We start from the raw sequence: 22,743 nt of genomic DNA, 5'->3' as shown, positions 1-22,743 counted from the left end.
CCCAACCCGTCACTAGCAACACCCCAACCCGTCACTAGCAACACCCAAACCCGTCACTAGCAACACCCAAACCCGTCACTAGCAACACCCAAACCCGTCACTAGCAACAGCCCAACCCGTCACTAGCAACACCCAAATGATGTAGATTAGGGTTTAAATCACTAGAGTTAGCGGCAGAAAGACTAGGAGGGTTAGGGGTCAGGGATTATGGTACATACTTCTCTGGTTTGAGGTCTCTGTAAACTATGCCCAGGTGGTGCAGGTGGTCGAGGGCCAGAGCCAGCTCTGCTAGGTAGAATTTGACATCTTCCTCTGTAAACATAACCTAGTGAGAACTGGACACATTTACTGTCTGTTCTGGCCTCGGAGGGAAGAGTCACAGGCAACACATTATAATGTCATATTCTTAAATACAGTTAGCTACACAAAACAATATTATAAACATGATATTAATAATACAGCCATATTCTTTATAGCACTATACAGTCAGTGGCCAGTTTATTAGGAACACCACCCCCGTTCATGATAATGGTTGGCTCCTACAGACAGTGAGTCATGTGGCTTGTTATATAAAGCAGGCAGAAAGGCATCAAGCCATTCAGTCACTGTCCGATTGAACGTTAGAATGGGAAAAACGAGTGACCTAAGCGACTTTGAGCCGGTCTCCTGGCCTTTTTACACACAACAGTGCCTAGTGTTTCCCCGAGAATGGAGCGACAAACACAAAGCACCTAGCCAACAGCAGTCCTGTGGCTGAAAACAGCCCGTTGATGAGAGGCCAAAGGAGAATGGAAAGAATAGTGCAAGCTAACAGGCGGGCCACAAACAGACACATAAACAGTACAACAGTGGTGTGCAGAACAGCATCGTCGGTCCTTATCACAGATGGAATATTGCAGCAGACTACCAGACCGGGATCCAGGCGACCACACCGGGATCCAGGCGACCACACCGGGATCCAGGCGACCACACCGGGATCCAGGCGACCACACCGGGATCCAGGCGACCACACCGGGTTCCAGGCGACCACACCGGAATCCAGGCGACCACACCGGGATCCAGACGACCACACCAGGTTCCAGCCGACCACACCAGGGTCCACTCTTACCAGTGTGGACAATAACCCACACTGGACGATCACCCACACCGGACAATCACCCACACCGGGCGATCACCCACACTGGACGATCACCCACACTGGACGATCACCCACACTGGACGATCACCCACACTGGACGATCACCCACACTGGACAATAGAGGACTGGTAGAACATTGCCTGGTGCGATGAATCGGTGTCACCGGTACAGGCTGGTGGCGGTGGTGTAATGGTGCCTGGTGTCAACGGTACAGGCTGGTGGCGGTGGTGTAATGGTGCCTGGTGTCAACGGTACAGGCTGGTGGTGATTGGTACTGTAATGCGTGCCTAGGTGGTCAACCGGTAACAGGCTAGGGATGGGAAGGTGGCACTGTAATGTGTCCTGGGGTCAACTCTCTAGTACCAGAGCTTGAGGTGGCCAGAGTCGTGGTGTATTATTTAGTGCCTGGGCCACAAGGGTCAAACAGCTACAGGCTGACCGGTGGATGGCCAGAGTCGGTGTAATGTGTGCCTAGGCGGTCAACGTACAGGCTGCTGCTCTACCAGGTGTTGTCCTATATAGTCCTAGCGAGCTTCAACAGTTACAGGCTAGGTGCGGTGGGTGTTAAATTGGGGCACGGGCGTCACAAGTACAGGCTCAACCAGCGGTGGTCCGGTGGTGCTCACATGGTGCCCTCATAGTAACAGTACAGGTCACAGGTGGCAGGTGGGGATTCTGTAATGGTGCCTGGTGTCAACGGTACAGGCTGGTGGCGGTGGTGTAATGGTGCCTGGTGTCAACGGTACAGGCTGGTGGGGGTGGTGTAATGGTGGGGGGAATGTTTTCCTGGCACACGCTAGCAATGTTTGAACGCCACACCTTGTAGAATCCCCAAAGAATTCTGACTGCTCTGGAGGCAAAGGGGATCCTACCCAGTAGTAGATGGGTGTACCTAATAAACTGGCCATTGAGTGTATATTTAAATGCAGTGAAAAGCAAAGTGAATAACCCAGATGTTGGGATGTTATTTCTAATAGACTCTAGTAGCAGAAAGGTGTCTCACCTCTTTGGATAAGCGCGTGAAGACGTCTCCTCCCCTGAGAAAGTCCAGGATTAAATAGAGCTTCCCTTCGGTCTGGAAGGCTGAGAGAGAAGAGGCGTTAGACACCTCTATAGTCAGTACAATGACAGAGTAACCGTAATGCTACGCAGACTATGAAGGGGAGAGAGGGTAGAGGTGAAGGGTCAGGTTAAAGATCAGACTAACCGTAGTGCAACTTGACTATGAAGGGGTGGTTGACCTCCACTAAAATGTCTCGCTCCATCTTGGTGCGAACTCTGTCCCTGACTGGACAGACAAAGAGAGAGAGACAGATGAAGTTCCAGACAAACAGGACCATTAGTTTCTAGCATAGTGTCAGAGAGACCATCTGAGAGAACACGTATGTGAAGATGATAACTGGACTGTTACCTTTCAACGAAGCCTTCTTGAGGACTTTCATTGCATATAACTGACCCGCGTCTGGACCCGTGACCTTCCGGACCAGAAAAACCTTTCCAAAGGAACCCTGTCCCAGCACCTTAAGCAGCTCAAACTGCCTCGGGTCAGCCTTCTCACAGCCCTCCTTCACATGGTGGGTGATATGGATCTCTGAATAGGATGTAACCTCGTCCTACACACAAACACAAACAGTTAGTACTGCATGTACACACAAAATATATACGCACATACAACCCCTTATTCAAGTAGGTCACCAGTGGTGGGAACATCTGCCCTACAATCGATGGTCAAGCCATCCATTCTCTCCAACTTGGGAGTCAACTTTGACCCTTCTCTGTCCTGTGATGCCCATATAAACCGTATCCGCTAACATGTTTCTATCTATGAAACATTGCCCGGCTCAAACTATCGCTCTCCCAGCCAGATACAGAGAAACTAGCCCACACCTAAATCTTTTCCCGGATTGACTACAGCTCTGTTCAGGGGCCTTCCAGACAAATCACTTCAGAGGCTCCCGAGTGGCGCAGCAGTCTAAGACACTGCATCCCAGTGCAAGAGGAGTCACTACTGTCCCTGGTTCGAATCCAGGCTGTATCACATCAGCCTGTGATTGGGAGTCCCATAGGGCGGCGCACAACTGGCCCAGCGCAGTCTGGGTTTGGCCTGGGTAGGCCGTCATTGTACATAAGAATTTACTCTTAAAACTTCTTGTCAATAGGGGGGCGCTGTTTTCACTTTGGAAAAAATCGTGCCCAAATTAAACTGCCTCGTACTCTATTCTAGATCGTACAATATGCATATTATTATTACTATTGGATAGAAAACATTCTCAAGTTTCTAAAACTGTTTGAATTATATCTGTGAGTAAAACAGAACTCATTTTGCAGCAAACTTCCATACAGGAAGTGAAAAATCTGAAAACGAGGCTCTGTTTCAGGGCCTGCCTATTCAACTGGCTTTTATTTATCGATATGCATGCACTTCATACGCCTTCCACTAGATGTCAACAGGCAGTGGAACGTGGAATGGGGTGTCTAGCTTGATCTGAGGTCGAACAAGAGCCTTTGGAGTGACAGGTCCGGCATTTTCTTTGTCTTCTCAGGCGCGCGGCGGAGCTCGACATTGGCTTCTGAAAAGCGTTCGGTATACACGGCTAATATCTCCGGCTCTGATTTTATTTGATACATATTAGAAAAACATCATAAAGTAGGTTTTTTCAACCGAGTTTCATCAGTTTATTCAACGTTTATTGGGACTTTTGGAGTTTTCCGTTCTTTGCGTCGAGAGAAACTGGGAACGTCATTAACATTGGCTAGCATTGTGGCACGAATTCGACAGGAAAAAAGGATATTCTAAAACCAAACAACGATTTATCCTCGACCTAGGACTCCTTGTACAAGATTCTGATGGAAGCTCAACAAAAGTAAGAACAATTTATGATGTTATTTCGTATTCTGGGAAAATGTTATTCCTATTCTCTGCCGTTTTGGCGGGCGCTGTCTTGCAATAACGCAAGCTGTTTGTTATGGGAAAGTTTTTTTTAAAAATCTAACACGGCGGTTGCATTAAGAACTAGTGTATCTTTCATTTGCCATACAACAAGTATTTTTATGTAACGTTTATGATGAGTTCTTTTGTCAGATTAGGTGGATGTCCAAATAGCTCCGGACATTCTGGTGAATCGATGCTACATATTCACAATGTATAACCACGGTTTGCAGCTCTAAATATGCACATTTTCGAACAAAACATAAGTGTATTGTATAACCTGATGTTATAAGACTGTCATCTGATGAAGTTGGTCAAGGTTAGTGATTAATTTTATATCTTTTGCTGGTTTTTTCGAATGCTATCTATGTGGTGAATAAATGCGTTTGTGTGTTGGCTATTGTGGTAAGCTAATATAATGCTATACTGTGTTTTCGCTGTAAAACACTTTAAAAAATCGGAAATATTGGCTGGATTCACAAGATGTTTATCTTTCATTTGCTGTACACCATGTATTTTTCATAAATGTTTTATGATGAGTATTTAGGTATTTCACGTTGCTCTCTGTAATTATTCTGGCTGCTTTGGTGATATTTTTGATGGTAGCTGCAATGTAAAACTATGATTTATACCTCAAATATGCACATTTTCGAACAAAAACAAAATTTATTGTATAACAATGTTATAAGAATGTCATCTGATGAAGTTGTTTCTTGGTTAGTGACTAATATATCTATATTTGGTCGGTTTTTGTGATAGCTACCTAAAACATGGTGAAAATATGCGGTTGAGTCTTTGGCTAATGTGGTTAGCTAATAGAAATACGTATTGTGTTTTCGCTGTAAAACATTTTTTAAAAATCGGAAATGCTGGCTGGATTCACAAGATGTTTATCTTTCATTTGCTGTATTGGACTTGTGATTTCATGATATTTATATGCTATTATTTTACTTGTGGCGCTATGCTAGTCTATGCTAGTCAGCTTTTACTGATGAGGATGCTCCCGGATCCGGATGGGTGTTAAGTAAAGGTTAACTGACTTGACTAGTTAAATAAAGGTTAAATAAAAATAAAAAAACAAATTCTCCAGAATAGTGCAGCCAGAGTCCTGACCAGGACCAAGAAGTCAGCCCACATCACCCCCGTCCTTACTGAACTCCAGTGGCCTCCGGTCAACTAGCGGATAGACTGGAGAATCCTCTTTACAGTCTAGAATAGACTGAGGACCTCTCTTGCCCCTCGCCTACGGAATGCCCTCCCTGATGAGGGACCTCTCTTGCCCCTCGCCTACGGAATGCCTCCCTGATGAGGACCTCTTCTGCCCCTCGCCTACGGAATGCTCTCCCTGATGAGGGACCTCCTCTTGCCCCTCGCCTACGGAATGCTCTTCCTGATGAGGACCTCTTGCCCCTCGCCTACGGAATGCTCTCCCTGATGAGGGACCTCTCTTGCCCCTCGCCTACGGAATGCTCTCCCTGATGAGGGACCTCTCTTGCCCCTCGCCTACGGAATGCTCTCCCTGATCATCTAAGAGCCGCTCCATTAATCTGAACTTTTAAAATGGACAATAAAACCCATTTCTCAAAACTGTTTTTCTTCTAATCCTAATCTGGAAATGCTTTTAGCACCTAGCCTATCTACTGATTCTAAATGTATTCTGTTATTACTTTATCTTTTTGTGTTTGCGTTTAACATATACACTATCCTCTACCAGATACACTATCCTCTACTATCCTCTACACAGATACACTATCCTGAAAAGCTCTTTACCAATGACTATTATTATTAATACTACTACTGCGCACACTCCATGTTCCTCACACAGTGAGACACACCCTCCATGTTCCTCACACAGTGAGACACACCCTCCATGTTCCTCACACAGGAGACACACCCTCCATGTTTCCTCACAAGCGAGACACACCCTCCCATGTTCCTCACCACAGCGAGACACCACCCTCATGTTCCTCACACAGCGAGACACACCCTCCATGTTCCTCACACAGCGAGACAACACCCTCCATGTTCCTCACACAGTGAGACACACCCTCCATGTTCCTCACCACAGCGAGACACACCCCCCATGTTCCTCACACAGTGAGACACACCCTCCATGTTCCTCACCAGTGAGACACACCCCCCATTCCTCACACAGTGAGACACACCTCCATGTCCCTCACACACAGTGAGACACACCCTCCATGTTCCTCACACAGCGAGACACACCCTCCATGTTCCTCACCACAGCGAGACACCACCCTCCATGTTTCCTCACACAGGAGGACACACCCTCCATGTTCCTCACACAGTGAGACACACCCTCCATGTTCCTCCACAGTGAGACACACCCTCCATGTTCCTTCACACAGTGAGACACACCTCCATGTTCCTCACACAGTGAGACACACCCTCCATGTTACTCACACAGTGAGACACACCCTCCATGTTCTCACACAGTGAGACACACCCTCCATGTTCTCTCACACGTGAGAACACCCTCCATGTTCCTCACACAGTGAGACACACCCTCCATGTTCCTCACACAGTGAGACACACCCTCCATGTTCCTCACACAGTGAGACACACCCTCCATGTTACTCACACAATGAGTAAAAGACTCTCCCTCGTCCATGGGCTCATCCAGGATCTGGTGACCATTGACCTGGAACACACACAGTAAACAACCACGTCAACACAATACAAATCACACATCAACATCTACAGAGCTGACACACAACACGATGGGAGCGTTCCAGCAGGTCAATTTGGCCAAGTCAGTGACAACTACAGCTGTTCCCGACAAAAATAAAATCTTAGTCGACCGAAAGTCGCCTGTTCATTCATCAATCGGACATTTTTTAATTAGTATTTTTCCATATATAGACACACCCTATGTGTTTAATAAAATCAACTATATGCATTGAGCTTGTCTGATGCTTAAAGCTTATGGTTTGATGAAATGAGACAAATGCCCCAAGAGGGAGCCAGAGATCTAGATAACCAGAAGAAAACAACCTGACCCAACTATTCTCCTCCTGCTGGCTTTGGCAGATTCTGCCATTACTCTCCTAAAGTTAACGGTAAAAGGCTACACGAGGAGACTGCAGCTTTTCTCATGTGGAATGCCAATTTATCTTACCATTTCACCAATCTGCGTGCGTGCAAGTTATGGTTTTCATATGTACATTTTTGTGAAAGCTTCATTTAATTGATATCTTCATACCTCAAAATCATTGTCATGTGGTTAATCAAAATTATATATAAATCTAAATGAAAATGATACTCACCAAAAAATGTACTTCTATTGCCATTGGCAATTAAAGTGCATTTGGAAAGTATTCAGACCACTTGACTTTTTATACATTTTGTTATGTGTCAGCCTTATTCTAAAATGGATTAAATACATTTTTTCCTCATCTACATACAATACCCCATAATGACAAAGCAGAAACAGGTTTTTCAAAAGTTTTGCAAAAAAAATAAAAAAGGTACGTTAGTATTCAGTCCCTTTACTATGAGACTCAAAATTGAGCTCAGGTGCATCCCGTTTCCATTGATTATCTTTAATGTTTCTACAACTTGACTGGAGTCCACCTGTGGAAAATTCAATTGATTGGACATGATTTGGAAAGGCACACACCTGTCTATATAAGGTCTCACAGTTGACAGGGCATGTTAGAGGAAAAACCAATCCATGAGGTCGAAGGAAATGTCCATAGCACTCAGAGACAGGATTGTGTCCAGGCACAGATCTGGGGAAGGGTACCAAAAAATGTCTGCAGCATTGAAGGTCCCCAAGAACACATCATTCTTAATAAATGGAAGAAGTTTGGAACCACCAAGACTCTTCCTAGAGCTGGCTGCCCGGCCAAACTGAGCAATCGGGGGAGAAGGGCCTTGGGTCAGGGAGGTGACCAAGAACCTGATGGTCACTCTGTCAGAGCTCTAGAGTTCCTCTGTGGAGATGGGAGAACCTCCCAGAATGACAATCATCTCTGCAGCACTCCACCAATCAGGCCTTTATGGTAGACTGGCCAGACGGAAGCCACTCCTCAGTAAAAGGCACGACAGCCGGCTTGGAGTTTGACAAAAGGCACCTAAAGGACTCTCAGACAATTAGAAACAAGATTCTCTGATCTGATGAAACCAAGATTGAACTCTTTGGCCTGAATGCCAAACGTTACGGCTGGAGGAAAGCTGGGACCATCCCAAAGGTGGCAGCATTATGCTGTGGGGATGTTTATCAGCGGCAGGGACTGGGAGACTAGTCAGGATCGAGGGAAAGATGAACGGAGCAAAGCACAGGGAGACCCTTGATGAAAACCTGTTCCAGAGCACGCAGGACCTCAGACTGAGGCAAAGGTTCACCTTCCAACAGGACAACGACCCTAAGCACAAAGCCAAGAAAACACAGGAGTGGCTACAGGACAAGTCTCTGAATGTCATTGAGTGGCCCAGTCAGAGCCCGGACTTAAACCCGATCAAACATCTCTGGAGAGACCTGAAAATAGCTGTGCAACGGCGCTCCCCATCCAACCTGACAGAGCTTGAGAGGATCTTCAGAGAAGAGAAACTCCCCAAATACAACTGTGCCAAGCTTGTAGCGCCATACCCAAGAAGACTTGAGGCTGTAAACGCTGCCAAAGGTGCTTCAACAAAGTACCGAGTACAGGGTCTGAATACTTATGTTAATGTGATTTATTTTTATATATACACATTTGCACAAATTTCTGAACCTGTTTTTGCTTTTCATGGGGTATTGTGAGTAGATAGATGAGGGGAAAAAACGATTTAAATCAATTTTAGAATAAGGCTGTAACGTAACAAAATGTGAAAAGTTAAAAGGGTCTGAATACTTTCCAAGGGCAATGTAAAATTCACTACCGGTCAACAGTTTTAGAACACCTACTCATTCAAAGGTGTTTATTTTTACATTGTAGAATAATAATTTAGACATCAAAACTATGAAATAACACATATGGAATCATTTAGTAATCAATAAAGTGTTAAACAAATCAAAATATATTTTATATTTGAGAATCTTCAAATTGCCACCCTTTGCCTTGATGACAGCTATGCACCCTCTTGGCATTCTCTCAACCAGCTTCACCTGGAATGTTTTTCCAACAGTCTTGAAGGAGTACCCACATATGCTGAGCACTTGTTGGCTGCTTTTCCTTCACTCTGCGGTCCGACTAATCCCAAACCATCTAAATTTGGTTGAAGTCGGGGGATTGTGGAGGCCAGGTCATCTGATGCAGCACGCCATCACTCTGCTTCTTGGTCAAATGGCCCTTACACAGCCTGAAGGTGTGTTGGGTCATTGTCCTGTTGAAAAACAAATACTAAGCCCAAACCAGATGGGATGGCGTATTATTGGTGTCCTTTAGTGGTGGTTTCTTTGCAGCAATTCGACCATGAAGGCCTGACTCAGAGTCTCCACTCCTCCTGACTCACAGTAGTACCCGCAAATCACCAGTCTCAATGCTGGCCTTCTGGCAGAGTTGCAAAGAAAAAGCCATATCTCAGACTGGCCAAGAAAAATAAAAGATTAAGATGGGCAAAAGAACACAGACACTGGACAGAGGAACTCTGCCTAGAAGGCCAGCATCCCGGAGTTGCCTCTTCACTGTTGATGTTGAGACTGGTGTTTTGCGGGTACTATTTAATGAAGCTGCCAGTTGAGGACTTGTGAGGCGTCTGTTTCTCAAACTAGACACTCTAATGTACTTGTCCTCTTGTTCAGTTGTGCACCGGGGCCTCCCACTCTTTCTATTCCGGTTAGAGCCAGTTTGCACTGTTCTGTGAAGGGAGTAGTACACAGCGTTGTACGAGATCTTCAGTTTCTTGGCAATTTCTCGCATGGAATAGCCTTCATTTCTCAGAACAAGAATAGACTGGCGAGTTCTTTGTTTCTGGCCATTTTGAGCCTGTAAACGAACCCACAAATGCTGATGCTCCAGATACTCAACTAGTCTAAAGAAGGCCAGTTTTATTGCTTCTTTAATCAGAACAACAGTTTCCAGCTGTGCTAACATAATTGCAAAAGGGTTTTCTAATGATCAATTAGCCTTGTACAATGATCAACTTGGATTAGCGAACACAACGTGCCATTGGAACACAGGAGTGATGGTTGCTGATAATGGGCATCTGTACGCCTATGTAGATATTCCATTAAAAAAATATATATATATTAAATATGAAAAAAATCGACCTTTTCCAGCTACAATAGACATTCACAACATTAACAATTTCTACACTGTATTTCTGATCAATTTGATGTTATTTTAATGGACAAAAAATGTGCTTTTCTTATTTATATTTGAGAGTCCGTGTACACGGAGCATATACATGGTCTACATAGCCACTGCATGAACTTTACAAAAACCATGTGATCAAAGTTCATGCAGTTTTTTTATGAAGCCGCCTCAAGTTGCTGCAGTTACTTTTTTTTTTTCAAACAATGGCAACACTTCCATGTTACACGGAGCCTTGATGTAGGTAAACCACAACAGTGTCCGACTTGCTGCTGTCCCAGATGCACCTCCCCTGACTTCACACGCCGACGGTCGTCTACAATTAGTCTCACTGCTCCAGCACAGCCAATGACTGCAGCTATGACCCTGTTATTATGATGTCAGATCAACATTCAAACCCCCTAGAGTCGACTGACGCACCTGTGCATAACAAAACAATCCTCATAAACAATCTGTCAGTTTAAGTTAGGGATATGTTTTTTCTGCATTGGATGAGTCTCAAGACATATAGGCATCTGACAATGTCTCACTTCCGTAACTGGGCTGAAAGATGGCAGAGCTAGAGCTGTGTTTGTCAGACCAGGAGACATCCCGAATATCTTCTCACAAAACATCTGTAGCGTCCAAACTATTAGGACCGCTCTACGGAAAGGGGAGACTCTCACCAACATGATGGTGTTCTCCGTTTTGCACTGCGATCCCCACAAGTGTCAGGAGACTTCTCTGAATTCAGTACCGTCGGTGCCAACTTCTGTTTGGGCTACAAACAAGTGTCACAGGACTCCTCTGAAGGTAACCGGTACCAGTTTTTAAAAAACAAATGGAATTATAAGGGTAGTATTGGGGTGAAATGTGTAAAAAATATTGATCCTTCAAAACCTTGTATCTCCTTAGTTATTTTCTGACTGTCCTTTTTGCCATTTCTGAATGTGTTATTCAATGCGTTTCTATGGGGTTTAGTAGAAAAGGTGAAAATCAATATTTGATCAAATCATTTTGGGATTTTTTTTTATACCTAAAAGGGTCCTAAAATTCAAAATCAAATAACTAAATGATCCATAGTATGACTATCTTAAGACAATTCCATACGTCAGCTCAGCTCCCCTTCTCCAAGGTTTTAGACTGTAAAGAATGAACACTGTCTCAGTCTTCACAGCTATACATCTGGTAGGATGTGTTTCCTGGAAGTACATGCTTTGGCAGAAGGAGCTCTATGTTGCTGTCCTCTGGTACATTGTAATGCCTCGATTCCATCTGAAATACACAGTCAATTATTGAAAACTTAATCAACTTTCCCTCCCAAATTGGAAAACTTAGTTGTGGTATTGTGTAAAAAGATATGACTTCACAATTTAAATGGCTGAAAATGTATAAATTGAAATTATTGTTAGTTGTTTTGGATATTGTCAAGATCTAGGTCTATACCTTCAGGACTAATTTAGAAGAGAACATTAAACCTCTTAACATTGATCCTGTCTACTCTGGAGAACAGTATTATTTACAGTCCTACTGCAAGATATGCATTTTATTATTTAAAAAGCCCACAATCTCGAAAAATACGACTCTACCGGAAACTCAAGACACTACTATCCTTTAAATACACCAGTCTCGACCAGATACACCAGCCTCTACCAGATACACCAGCCTCTACCAGATACACCAGCCTCTACCAGATACACCAGCCTCTACCAGATACACCAGCCTCTACCAGATACACCAGCCTTCTAACCAAGATCACCAGCCTCTACCAGAATACACCAGCCTCTACCAGATACACCAGCCTCACCAGATACACCAGCCTCCACCAGATACACCAGCCTTCTCCACCAGATACACCAGCCTCCACCAGATACACCAGCCTCCACCAGATACACCAGCCTCCACCAGATACACCAACCCTCCCAGCCTCTACTATCCTCTACCAGATACACCAGCCTCTACCAGGTACACCCAGCCTCCTACCAGGAACACCAGCCTCTACTTATCCTCTACCAGATACACCAGCCTCTACCAGATAAACCGCCTCTACCAGATACACCAGCCTCTACCAGATACACCCAGCCTCACCAGATACACCAGCCTCTACTATTCACTACCAGATACACCAGCCCTCCACCAATAATTTAAGATACACCAGCCTCCACCAGATACACCAGCCTCCAGCCTCTACTATTCTCTACCAGATACACCAGCCTCCACCAGCCTCCACCAGATACACCAGCCTCCACCAGATACACCAGCCTCCACCAGATACACCAGCCTCTATCAGATACACCAGCCTCTACTATCCTCTACCAGATACACCAGTCTCTACTATGCTCTACTCACTTCTCTTTCTCTCATCTCCCTCCTTGAACCAAATAATCATGATATAGTCCTAGTTCTGTTAAATAAGCATATTTAGCATTTTACACCTCATTGTGAAGGTTTATGGGGAACTGTCTACCCACAAGACAACGGCTATCATTAGCATCGCTACCTGAATACATACAGACTGACAGACAGGGGTAATATTGCTGAAAATTCATTGGCAGATATTGTGTTGCATTTGTCTTTTTAAGCCAATAGTTGCTAACCAGGGTTGGAATAATGTAATGTGGCTGACTCTGACAACCCTAACCCTTTCACTCAGCCTGAACCTCTGACAACCCTAACCCTTTCACTCAGCCTGAGTCTCTGACAACCCTAACCCTTTCACTCAGCCTGGGTCTCTGACAACCCTAACCCTTTCACTCAGCCTGACTCTCTGACAACCCTAACCCTTTCACTCAGCCTGACTCTCTGACAACCCTAACCCTTTCACTCAGCCTGACAACCCTAACCCTTTCACTCAGCCTGACTCTCTGACAACCCTAACCCTTTCACTCAGCCTGACCCTGTGAAACCAATAGAGACTGGCGCTCAACATACACCACACACAAACCAGCCACGCAATCTGTAGATCAATACAAACAGGCAGGTAGGCAGGTAGGTAAGAAGGCAGACAGAGACAGGCAGGCGGAGACAAAAACAATATGTAGATCCATACAGACGGACAAGATATTCCCAGAAAAACAACTAGAGCTGGATTCCTGCTGCCTGGTCGGCACATCAAAACGCAACACAGCTTTTCAGACATGACCAGTCCTAATCTATTGCAGAGTTACTGTGTAGCTAAACCCTTGATCAAGACTTTGTTCTATTACATTACACCTAAGAGTCTTCAGTAGGGGGAGTTTTGTTAAGTGCCCCGACGCTTGATCTGAACATTAACATGCATCACGTGGTATGGTACTGGAAGCATATCATGTATATTTCATATCACCATATATATATATATATATATATATATATATATATATATATATATATCACCATATATATATATATATTATATATATATATGGGAAGAAAATGTCAAAAGTAAAACATTTTTGTTGCATTTTAGCTAACTCTACCCCTCACCTCATTCTCATAACAAGTCAAATCTGACGTTAATTTGACAAAATCTGACTCCCTTGTAGCCATGATGACCGCCAACCAGCTAGATATCCAACTCTGTCTCTGAATGTTGACGTGTGACCAGTGACTGCTAACAGCTACAATGCTAACTAGTAGCTAGCTGTGTAGCTGTTGCTCCAACGTAAACACTAGCGCATTACAGTTTAATGTCTGGTCAACAGTCCCCAGCACGTCAAAACACGCGGATGGTTTAGCTAGTAAAAAAAGCGATTTAGTTACAGACTGACTTTATAGCTAACGTAGTGACAGAGCGCCAGCTGTCGGATATTTGTAGCGTTACTAACGTTACTAGTTAGCCTGCTAAATAAACGAACAAAACATCAGCTAGCTAACATCCGCTCGAGCACCGAAGGAACTGATGAAAACAAAACGTTTCAACCGTTTCAACAGCTTGGTAAACAAAGGTGTAAACGACCCAATATGAACCCAATACATTTCATCAAGGACAACAACAGTTGCTGCCTCAAAATAAACACAGTTCGCATGAATAATCTGGAACAAGCAGATAGCTAGCCAGCTAGTTTAGCAACACCGCTAGCATTAGCCTAGCTAGCTGCTCCTTTAGCATGCATGTTGTCTCACCATTATATAGTTTCAGTCGCATTTTCATACATTGCTGGGACATAAAAAGCATAACATCCCATGCAGAAGCTGTAATAGTGAACTAACCTCACTACTAACGCTGGTCACCTCCATTTTGTCCCAGGGTTCGTGCGGCTGGGAGAACGGCATCGTAGTCGGAGATAGACCGCCGCTCCAAGCCGAATCCCCCCCGCGGATAACCCACTGGAGATTCTGCCTTCACGGTCGGGCACGAGACAGATCTGGGTCACCGGCGCCTACTGCCCGGGGAAGATCAGACACCGGGGTCGGGACAGTTGGTTTGACAGGACCATATGGCAACCGATCTTACGTTCTTCTCCCATAGATGAATATGGGCGTCTCTATCCTCAGCATCAATGCTCTGAGAGGCCATTGACGTAGCTCTGACGCAATTCAGTTAAGGATTTCCCCCATAATAGGCAAACAAACAAAGCAGGGAGAGCAGAGGGAAAGAGGAAAGAAGAGAAGTGCAGAGGGGGAGGGGAAAGGAGAGAGGGGCAGAGCAGGGGGGAGAGAAAAGGAGAGGAAAGGAGAGGGGGAGAAAAAAGGAGAGAGGGAGAGGAAAGGAAAGGAGAGGAAAGAAGAGCAGAAATGATGAGAGTAGAGGGGGAGAGGAAAGGAAAGGAGAACAGAATTAGGGGACAGCAGAGGGGGGAGGAAAGGGAAGAGGAGGAGAGCAGAGAAGGGAGAGGTAAGAAGAAGAGGAGAGGAAAGAGAAGAGGAGGAGAGCAGAAGAGGGGAGAGGAAAGGGAGAAGAGGAGAGCAGAAGAGGGGAGAGGAAAGAAGAGAGGAGGAGGAGGAGAGCAGAGAGGAGGAGAGAGCAGAGGGGAGGAGGAGGAGGAGAGCAGAGGGAGGAGGAGAGCAGAAGAGGGGAAAGGAGAGGCGAGGGAGAAGAGGAGGAGGAGAGGAAGAGAGGTAAGGAGAGGCAAGGAGAAGGCCGCGGGGGCATCATACTATGTTGCTAGACATTAGAGCAGTCAAGATTAGAAATGGCATGGTGTAACAATGATGGCTACAAGGCTCTTTGAATCGTAGTTACAATGTAATTCACCAATCACTCATATCTATTACAGTACCTACTGTGCTCTCTATTCAGTTTCAGAACAGGACAAACAAAGAACAAACCATGAACTCGTGCTTGATGTCCAACTATTCATTGTAAATACCAAAAGGCGAGAGACTGTCCTCTGCCAGTGCTGCGACGTATCAGTAAACCAGGCGGCCAGCGTCCTGAGGAGCCTATGAGTGTTAGCCGTATAGTAAAGGGTCCCAGGTCTAGCCAGACCGCGGGACGCCTCAACTAGTGTTAAGATGATAAGGGCCCAGGTCTAGGCCTACTAGTGTTAGTATAGTAAAGGGCCAGGTCTAGGCCTACTAGTGTTAGTATAGTAAAAGGCTACAAGGCAATTGTCTTGATGCTTATATCATATGTCTTTCTATAAACTAAGGTGCCAGTGAGGATGTCCTAGGCTGGACAACTTGTCCAAAATCGTGTGACATAAAACATTACTTTTCTGTCTTTACATGTATGGCCGTGTAGGTTGTCCTTTTGTCATATATGAAGCGTTAATCAGTTAAATTAGACATTTAACTTAAACCCTGTAAGAATCCTGGATCTAGCTGTCGGACAGTTTTTTGTATAGAGTTCTCAGAAATGCAGTTTAACGACTTAACATTTTATGTCTCCTTATTTTACGGGGTGAATCAGTTTTCATGGACACGCAAATCCCCAAAAATGTATGTGATTGCAAAATCGAGTGCTTCTAACTGAAAGCCACCTTACCTTGATACTTAAAGAATGGGGCTGGGTTTAGGGCTATCGGGTTGGGTCTTAAAGAATGGGGCTGGGTTTAGGGCCTTCAGGCTGGGTCTTAAAGAATGGGGCTGGGTTTAGGGCCTTCAGGCTGGGTCTTAAAGAATGGGCTGGGTTTAGGGCCTTCAGGCTGGGTCTTAAAGAATGGGGCTGGGTTTAGGGCTATCGGGTTGGGTCTTAAAGAATGGGGCTGGGTTTAAGCCTTCAGGCTGGGTCTTAAAGAATGGGGCTGGGTTTAGGGCCTTCAGGCTGGGTCTTAAAGAATGGGGCTGGGTTTAAGCCTTCAGGCTGGGTCTTAAAGAATGGGACTTTAGTGTTTTAACACATCAGCCTATAATTTGCTCTGTCCTCTCCTACACAAGATTAAGAGGTTTGCAACCAATAGAATGTTATATATATATATATATATATATATATATATATATATATATGGGGGAAACAATCATCCCAGCTCTGCAGATTTTGCTGCAAAAAGACAGAATCTTTAGATAATTTGTTTTGGTACTTTCCCTATGTAGGTTGTTTTTGGTAGCAGATCTAGCAATGGTGCAACATTTACCTGGAGTTAACTGCAGATAGTACTACGGTGTGATTTGAAAAGACATAGTCAATCGATCAATAATATAATAATACTTTTTGAAAAAAATATTATCTTTAATTTACAATCTGTAGAAACTATGAGAATAGAAAGGTTCAGAACTTTTGTGAAACATCCCAGCACAGTGGAAAAATATATGACAAATAGAAATCAAAACTGGATTGCGTTCAGAGATAGTAGAGTAGAGTGGAGTTTAAGGGTGGGATTAAAAAAGATACAGTTGAAGTCGGAAGTATACATACACTTAGGTTGGAGTCATTAAAATTCGTTTTTCAACCACTCCACAAATTTCTTGTTAACAAACTATAGTTTTGGCAAGTCGGTTAGGACATCTACTTTGTGCATGACACAAGTCATTTTTCCAACAATTGTTTACAGACAGATTATTTCACTGTATCACAATTTCAGTGGGTCAGATGTTTACATACACAAAGTTGACTGTGCCTTTAAACAGCTTGGAAAATTCCAGAAAATGATGTCATGGCTTTAGAAGCTTCTGATAGGCTAATTGACATTTCATTTGAGTCAATTGAAGGTGTACCTGTGGATGTATTTCAAGGCCTTCCTTAAAAACTCAGTGCATCTTTGCATAACATCATGGGAAAATCAAATTAAATCAGCCAAGACCTCAGAAAAAAATGTGTAGACCTCCACAAGTCTGGTTCATCCTTGAGAGCAATTTCCAAACACCTGAAGGTACCACTTCATCTTACAAACAATAGTACGCAAGTATAAACACCATGGGACCACACAGCCGTCATACCGCTCAGGAAGGAGACACGTTCTGTCTCCTAGAGATTAACGTACTTTGGTGCGAAAAGTGCAAATCAATCCCAGAACAACAGCAAAGACCTTGTGAAGATGCTGGAGGAAACAGGTACAAAAGTATCTATATCCACAGTAAACGAGTCCTATATCGACATAATCTGAAAGGCCGCTCAGCAAGGAAGAAAACCACTGCTCCAAAACCACCATAAAAAAGCCAGACTACGGTTTGCAACTGCACATGGGGACAAAGATCGTACTTTTTGTAGAAATGTCCTCTGGTCTGATAAAACAAAAACAGAACTGTTTGGCCATAATGACCATCGTTGTGTTTGGAGGAAAAAGGGGGTGGCTTGCAAGACGAAGAACACCATCCCAACCATGAAACACGGGTGTGGCAGCATCATGTTGTGGGGCTGCTTTGCTGCAGGAGGACTGGTGCACTTTACAAAATAGATGGCATCATGAGGCAGGAAAATTATGTTGATATATTGAAGCAACATCTCAAGACATCAGTCAGGAAGTTAAAGCTTGGTCGCAAATGGGTCTTCCAAATGGACAATGACCCCAAGCATACTTCCAAAGTTGTGGCAAAAATGGCTTAAGGACAAACAAAGTCAAGGTATTGGAGTGGCCATCACAAAGCCCTGACCTCAATACTATAGAAAATTTGTGGGCAGAACTGAAAAAGCGTGTGCGAGCAAGGAGGCTACAAACCTGACCCAGTTACACCAGCTCTGTCAGGAGGAATGAGACAGAATTCACTCAACTTATGTGGAAGCTTGTGAAGGCTACCAGAAACGTTTGACCCAAGTTAAACTATTTAAAGGCAATGCTACCAAGTACTAATTGAGTGTATGTAAACTTCTGACCCACTGGGAATGTGATGAAAGAAGTAAAAGCTGAAATAAATAACTCTCTCTACTATTATTCTGACATTTCACATTCTAATAATAAAGTCGTGATCCTAACTGACCAAAACAGGACTTGTTACGAGGATTAAATGTCAGCAATTGTGAAAAACTGAGTTTAAATGTATTTGGCTAAGGTGTATGTAAACCTCCGACTTCAACTGTAACTAATATCAAATATACAGTGTCCGTAAAATGTATATACGTAGGTTCAAAACCTTTGTGAAACAGCATATATGGCAAAATAGAAATCAAAACTGGATGCTCTTCAGAGATAGATGGGAGGTTGATGGTCTTCAGAGATAGATGGGAGGGGTTGATGGGAGCTGAAGGATGGTCTTCAGAGATAGATGGGAGGGGTTGATGGGAGCTGAAGGATGGTCTTCAGAGATAGATGGGAGGGGTTGAGGGAGCTGATGGATGATCTTCAGAGATAGATGGGAGGGTTGAGGTGGAGCTGAAGGATGGTCTTCAGAGATAGATGGGAGGGGTTGAGGGGAGCTGAAGGATGGTCTTCAGAGATAGATGGGAGGGTTGAGGGGAGCTGAAGGATGGTCTTCAGAGATAGATGGGAGGGTTGAGGGGAGCTGAAGATGCTTTCAGAGATAGATGGAGAGGGTTGAGGGGAGCTGAGGATGGTCTTCAGAGATAGATGAGGTTGAAGGGGAGCTGAAGGATGGTCTTCAGAGATAGATGGGAGGGGTTGAGGGGAGCTGAATGATGGTCTTCAGAGATAGATGGGGGGGTTGATGGTCTTCAGAGATAGATGGGAGGGGTTGAGGGGAGCTGAAGGATGGTCTTCAGAGATAGATGGGAGGGGTTGTAAGATGTCGAAGGTAAATACTCAAATCACTGTATGCTTTCTGTGACTAGTTGCTGACCTAACATAATGAAATGTTCTGCTTTCGCCAAAAAGCTTTTTTGAAATCGGACACTGTGGTTGGATTAACGAGAATTTTATCTTTAAAATGGTGCCTAAAACTTGAATTTGGCGCCCTGCAATTTCATTGGCTGTTGGCGAGGGTTAATGTTCTGGGTTTATTTTTAATTTCTTGTTTAGTGTTCTGGGGCTTATTTATAATGCGTCTGCCCCCCCAATACCACCGGACATTCCTGTTTCACAGACAACAGCCCTAAGGTCATTACAACAGGGTGGGGGCCATACTCTTTGAAATGTTCAAACACATCCCCCATTTCAACGAGGTCCCTACACATCAATCATCATGACAGCTTCAAAGGAACAGATTCAATATATGCATAAATTAACACTCACTGTAACGCGTGGGAACAGGAACGATAGGATGCCCATATATTGGCACTCCCTAGAACACGTGATAACTTCCCGCCAGGATGTCCTGACAGGATGCCCATCAATGGGCGTACATACGTGACCCATGACATAGGGTCATAAATCATACGTTTGACGTGTGCCATCTACTGTATTCTCTCTCTGACCTCTGGTGTCATGTCTTGTGGGGTATGCATGGGTGTCCTGTGTGCCACTATTTTAAACAGACAGCTCGGTATATTAAGCTTGACAACACCGCTTACAAAAACAAGTAGTGATGAAGTCAATCTCTCTTCCACTTTGAGCCTTGAGCGATTGACATGCATGTCATTAATGTCAGCTCTGTGTACTTTAAAGGGCCAGCTGTGCTGCCCTGTTCTGAGCCAACTGCAATTTTCCTAAGTCCCTCTTTGTGGCACCTGACCACACTACTGAACAGTAGTCCAGGTGCGACAAAACTAGGGCCTGTAGAACCTGCCTTGTTGATAGTGTTGTTAAGAAGGTAGAAACTAGGGCCTGTAGGACCTGCCTTGTTGATAGTGCTGTTAAGAAGGTAGAAACTAGGGCCTGTAGGACCTGCCTTGTTTTGATGGTGTTGTTAAGAAGGAGAAATAGGGCCTGTAGGACCTCCTTGTTGACAGTGTTGTTAAGAAGGCAGAGCAGCGCTTTATTATGGACAGACTTCTCCCCATCTTAGCTACTGTTGTATCAATATGTTTTGACCATGACAGTTCAGTTCCAGGGTTACTCCAAGCAGTTTAGTAACCTCAACTTGCTCAATTTCCACATTATTTATTACAACATTTAGTTGAGGTTTAGGGTTTAGTGAATGATTTGTCCCAAATACATTGCTTTGAGTTTTTTTCAATATTTAGGACAAAATTATTCCTTGCTACCCATTCTGAAACTAACTGCAGCTCTTTGTTGAGTGTTGCTGTCATTTCAGTCGCTGTAGTAGCTGACATGTACAGTGTTGAGTCATCCACATACATAGACACTCTGGCTTTACTCAAAGCCAGTGGCATGTCGTTAGTAAAGATTGAAAAAGTAAGGGGCCTAGACAGCTGCCCTGGGGAATTCCTGATTCTACCTGGATTATGTTGGAGAGGCTTCCATTAAAGAACACCCTCTGTGTTCTGTTAGACAGGTAACTCTTTATCCACATTATAGCAGGGGGTGTAAAGCCATAACACATACATTTTTCCACCAAAAGACTATGATTGATAATGTCAAAAACCGTACTGAAGTCAAACAAACAGCCCCCACAATTTTATCATCAATTTCTCTCAGCCAATCATAAGTCATTTGTGTTTTTTTATTTCACCTTTATTTTACCAGGTAGGCTAGTTGAGAACAAGTTCTCATTTGCAACTGCAACCTGGCCAAGATAAACCAAAGCAGTGTGACACAAACAACAACACAGTTACACATGGAATAAACAAAACATACAGTCAATAATACAGTAGAAAAAAAGAAAACAAAAAGTCTATATACAGTGAGTGAAAATGAGGTAAGGGAGGTAAGGCAATAAATAGGCCATGGTGGCGAAGTAATTACAATATAACAATTATTATAGATGGGCTATGCACAGGTGCAGTGACCTGTGAGCTGCTCTGACAGCTGGTGCTTAAAGCTAGTGAGGGAGATATGAGTCTCCAGCTTCAGTGATTTTTGCAGTTCGTTCCAGTCATTGGCAGCAGACAACTGGAGGGAGAGGCGGCCAAAGGATGAATTGGCTTTGGGGGTGACCAGTGAGATATACCTGCTAGAGCGCGTGCTACGAGTGGGTGCTGCTATGGTGACCAGTGAACTGAGATAAGGCGGGGCTTTACCTAGCAGAGACTTGTAGATGACCTGGAGCCAGTGGGTTTGGCGAGGAGAGTGAAGCGAGGGCCAGCCAACGAGAGTGTACAGGTCGCAGTGGTGGGTTGTATATGGGCTTTGGTGACAAAACGGATGGCACTGTGATAGACTGCATCCAATTTGTTGAGTAGAGTGTTGGAGGCTATTTTGTAATTGACATCGCCAAAGTCGAGAATCGGTAGGATGGTCAGTTTTACAAGGGTATATTTGGCAGTATGAATGAAGGATGCTTTGTTGCGATATTGAAGGCCGATTCTAAAGTTAATTTTGGATTGGAGATGCTTAATGTGAGTCTGGAAGGAGAGATTACAGTCTAAACAGACACCTAGGTATTTGTAATTGTCCACATATTCTAAGTCAGAACCGTCCAGAGTAGTGATGCTGAATGGGCGGGCAGGTGCGGGCAGCGATCGGTTGAAGAGCATGCATTTAGTTTTACTTGCATTTAAGAGCAGTTGGAGGCCACGGAGGGAGAGTTGTATGGCATTGAAGCTCGTCTGGAGGTTAGTTAACACAGTGTCCAACGAAGGGCCAGAAGTATACAGAATGGTGTCGTTTGTGTAGAGGTGGATCAGAGAATCACCAGCAGCAAGAGCGACATCATTGATGTATACAGAGAAGAGAGTCGGGCCGAGATTTGAACACTGTGGCACCCCCATAGAGACTGCCAGAGGTCCGGATAACAGGCCCTCCGATTTGACACACTGAACTCTATCAGAGAAGTAGTTGGTAAACCAGGCGAGGCAATCATTTGAGAAACCAAGGCTGTTGAGTCTGCCAATAAGAATGCGGTGATTGACAGAGTCGAAAGCCTTGGCCAGGTCGATGAATACGGCTGCACAGTATTGTCTTTTATCGATGGCGGTTATGATATAGGTTAGGACCTTGAGCGTGGCTGTGGTGCACCCATGACCAGCTCAGAAACCAGATTGCATAGCGGAGACGGTACAGTGGGATTCGAAATGGTCGGTAGTCTGTAGCAGTTTGGGTCTAGAGTGTCTCCCCCTTTGAAGAGGGTGATGACCACAGCAGCTTTCCCAATCTTTGGGGATCTCAGACGATACGAAAGAGAGGTTG

General features: G+C 44.4%; 1 protein-coding gene across 3 annotated transcripts; it reads right to left on the bottom strand.

The window, feature by feature from the left end:
* Positions 1-105: 105 nt before the first annotated feature.
* On the bottom strand, positions 106-14,867 carry LOC112077481 (ribosomal protein S6 kinase alpha-6). Of its 3 annotated transcripts, none has more exons than XM_024143985.2 (6): positions 14,495-14,864; positions 6,670-6,729; positions 2,550-2,751; positions 2,346-2,426; positions 2,142-2,221; positions 109-325 (listed from the first exon to the last, which is right to left on the bottom strand). In XM_024143985.2, the coding sequence occupies exons 1-6, from the start codon at positions 14,555-14,557 to the stop codon at positions 206-208; spliced, it is 606 nt and encodes a 201-aa protein (XP_023999753.1). In that variant the 5' UTR covers positions 14,558-14,864; the 3' UTR covers positions 109-205. The 3 variants fall into 3 exon arrangements, with proteins under 3 accessions (XP_023999754.1, XP_023999753.1, XP_023999755.1); XM_024143987.2 differs by having other exon boundaries at positions 206-312; positions 14,495-14,863; XM_024143986.2 differs by lacking the exon at positions 6,670-6,729 and having other exon boundaries at positions 106-325; positions 14,495-14,867.
* Positions 14,868-22,743: the final 7,876 nt, after the last annotated feature.

The sequence above is a fragment of the Salvelinus sp. IW2-2015 genome, unplaced genomic scaffold (genome assembly GCF_002910315.2).
Source record: "Salvelinus sp. IW2-2015 unplaced genomic scaffold, ASM291031v2 Un_scaffold4610, whole genome shotgun sequence".
NCBI lineage: Eukaryota > Metazoa > Chordata > Actinopteri > Salmoniformes > Salmonidae > Salvelinus > Salvelinus sp. IW2-2015.
The sequence above is the reverse complement of the archived record's forward strand: the minus strand, read 5'-3'. Positions and strand labels throughout refer to the sequence as shown.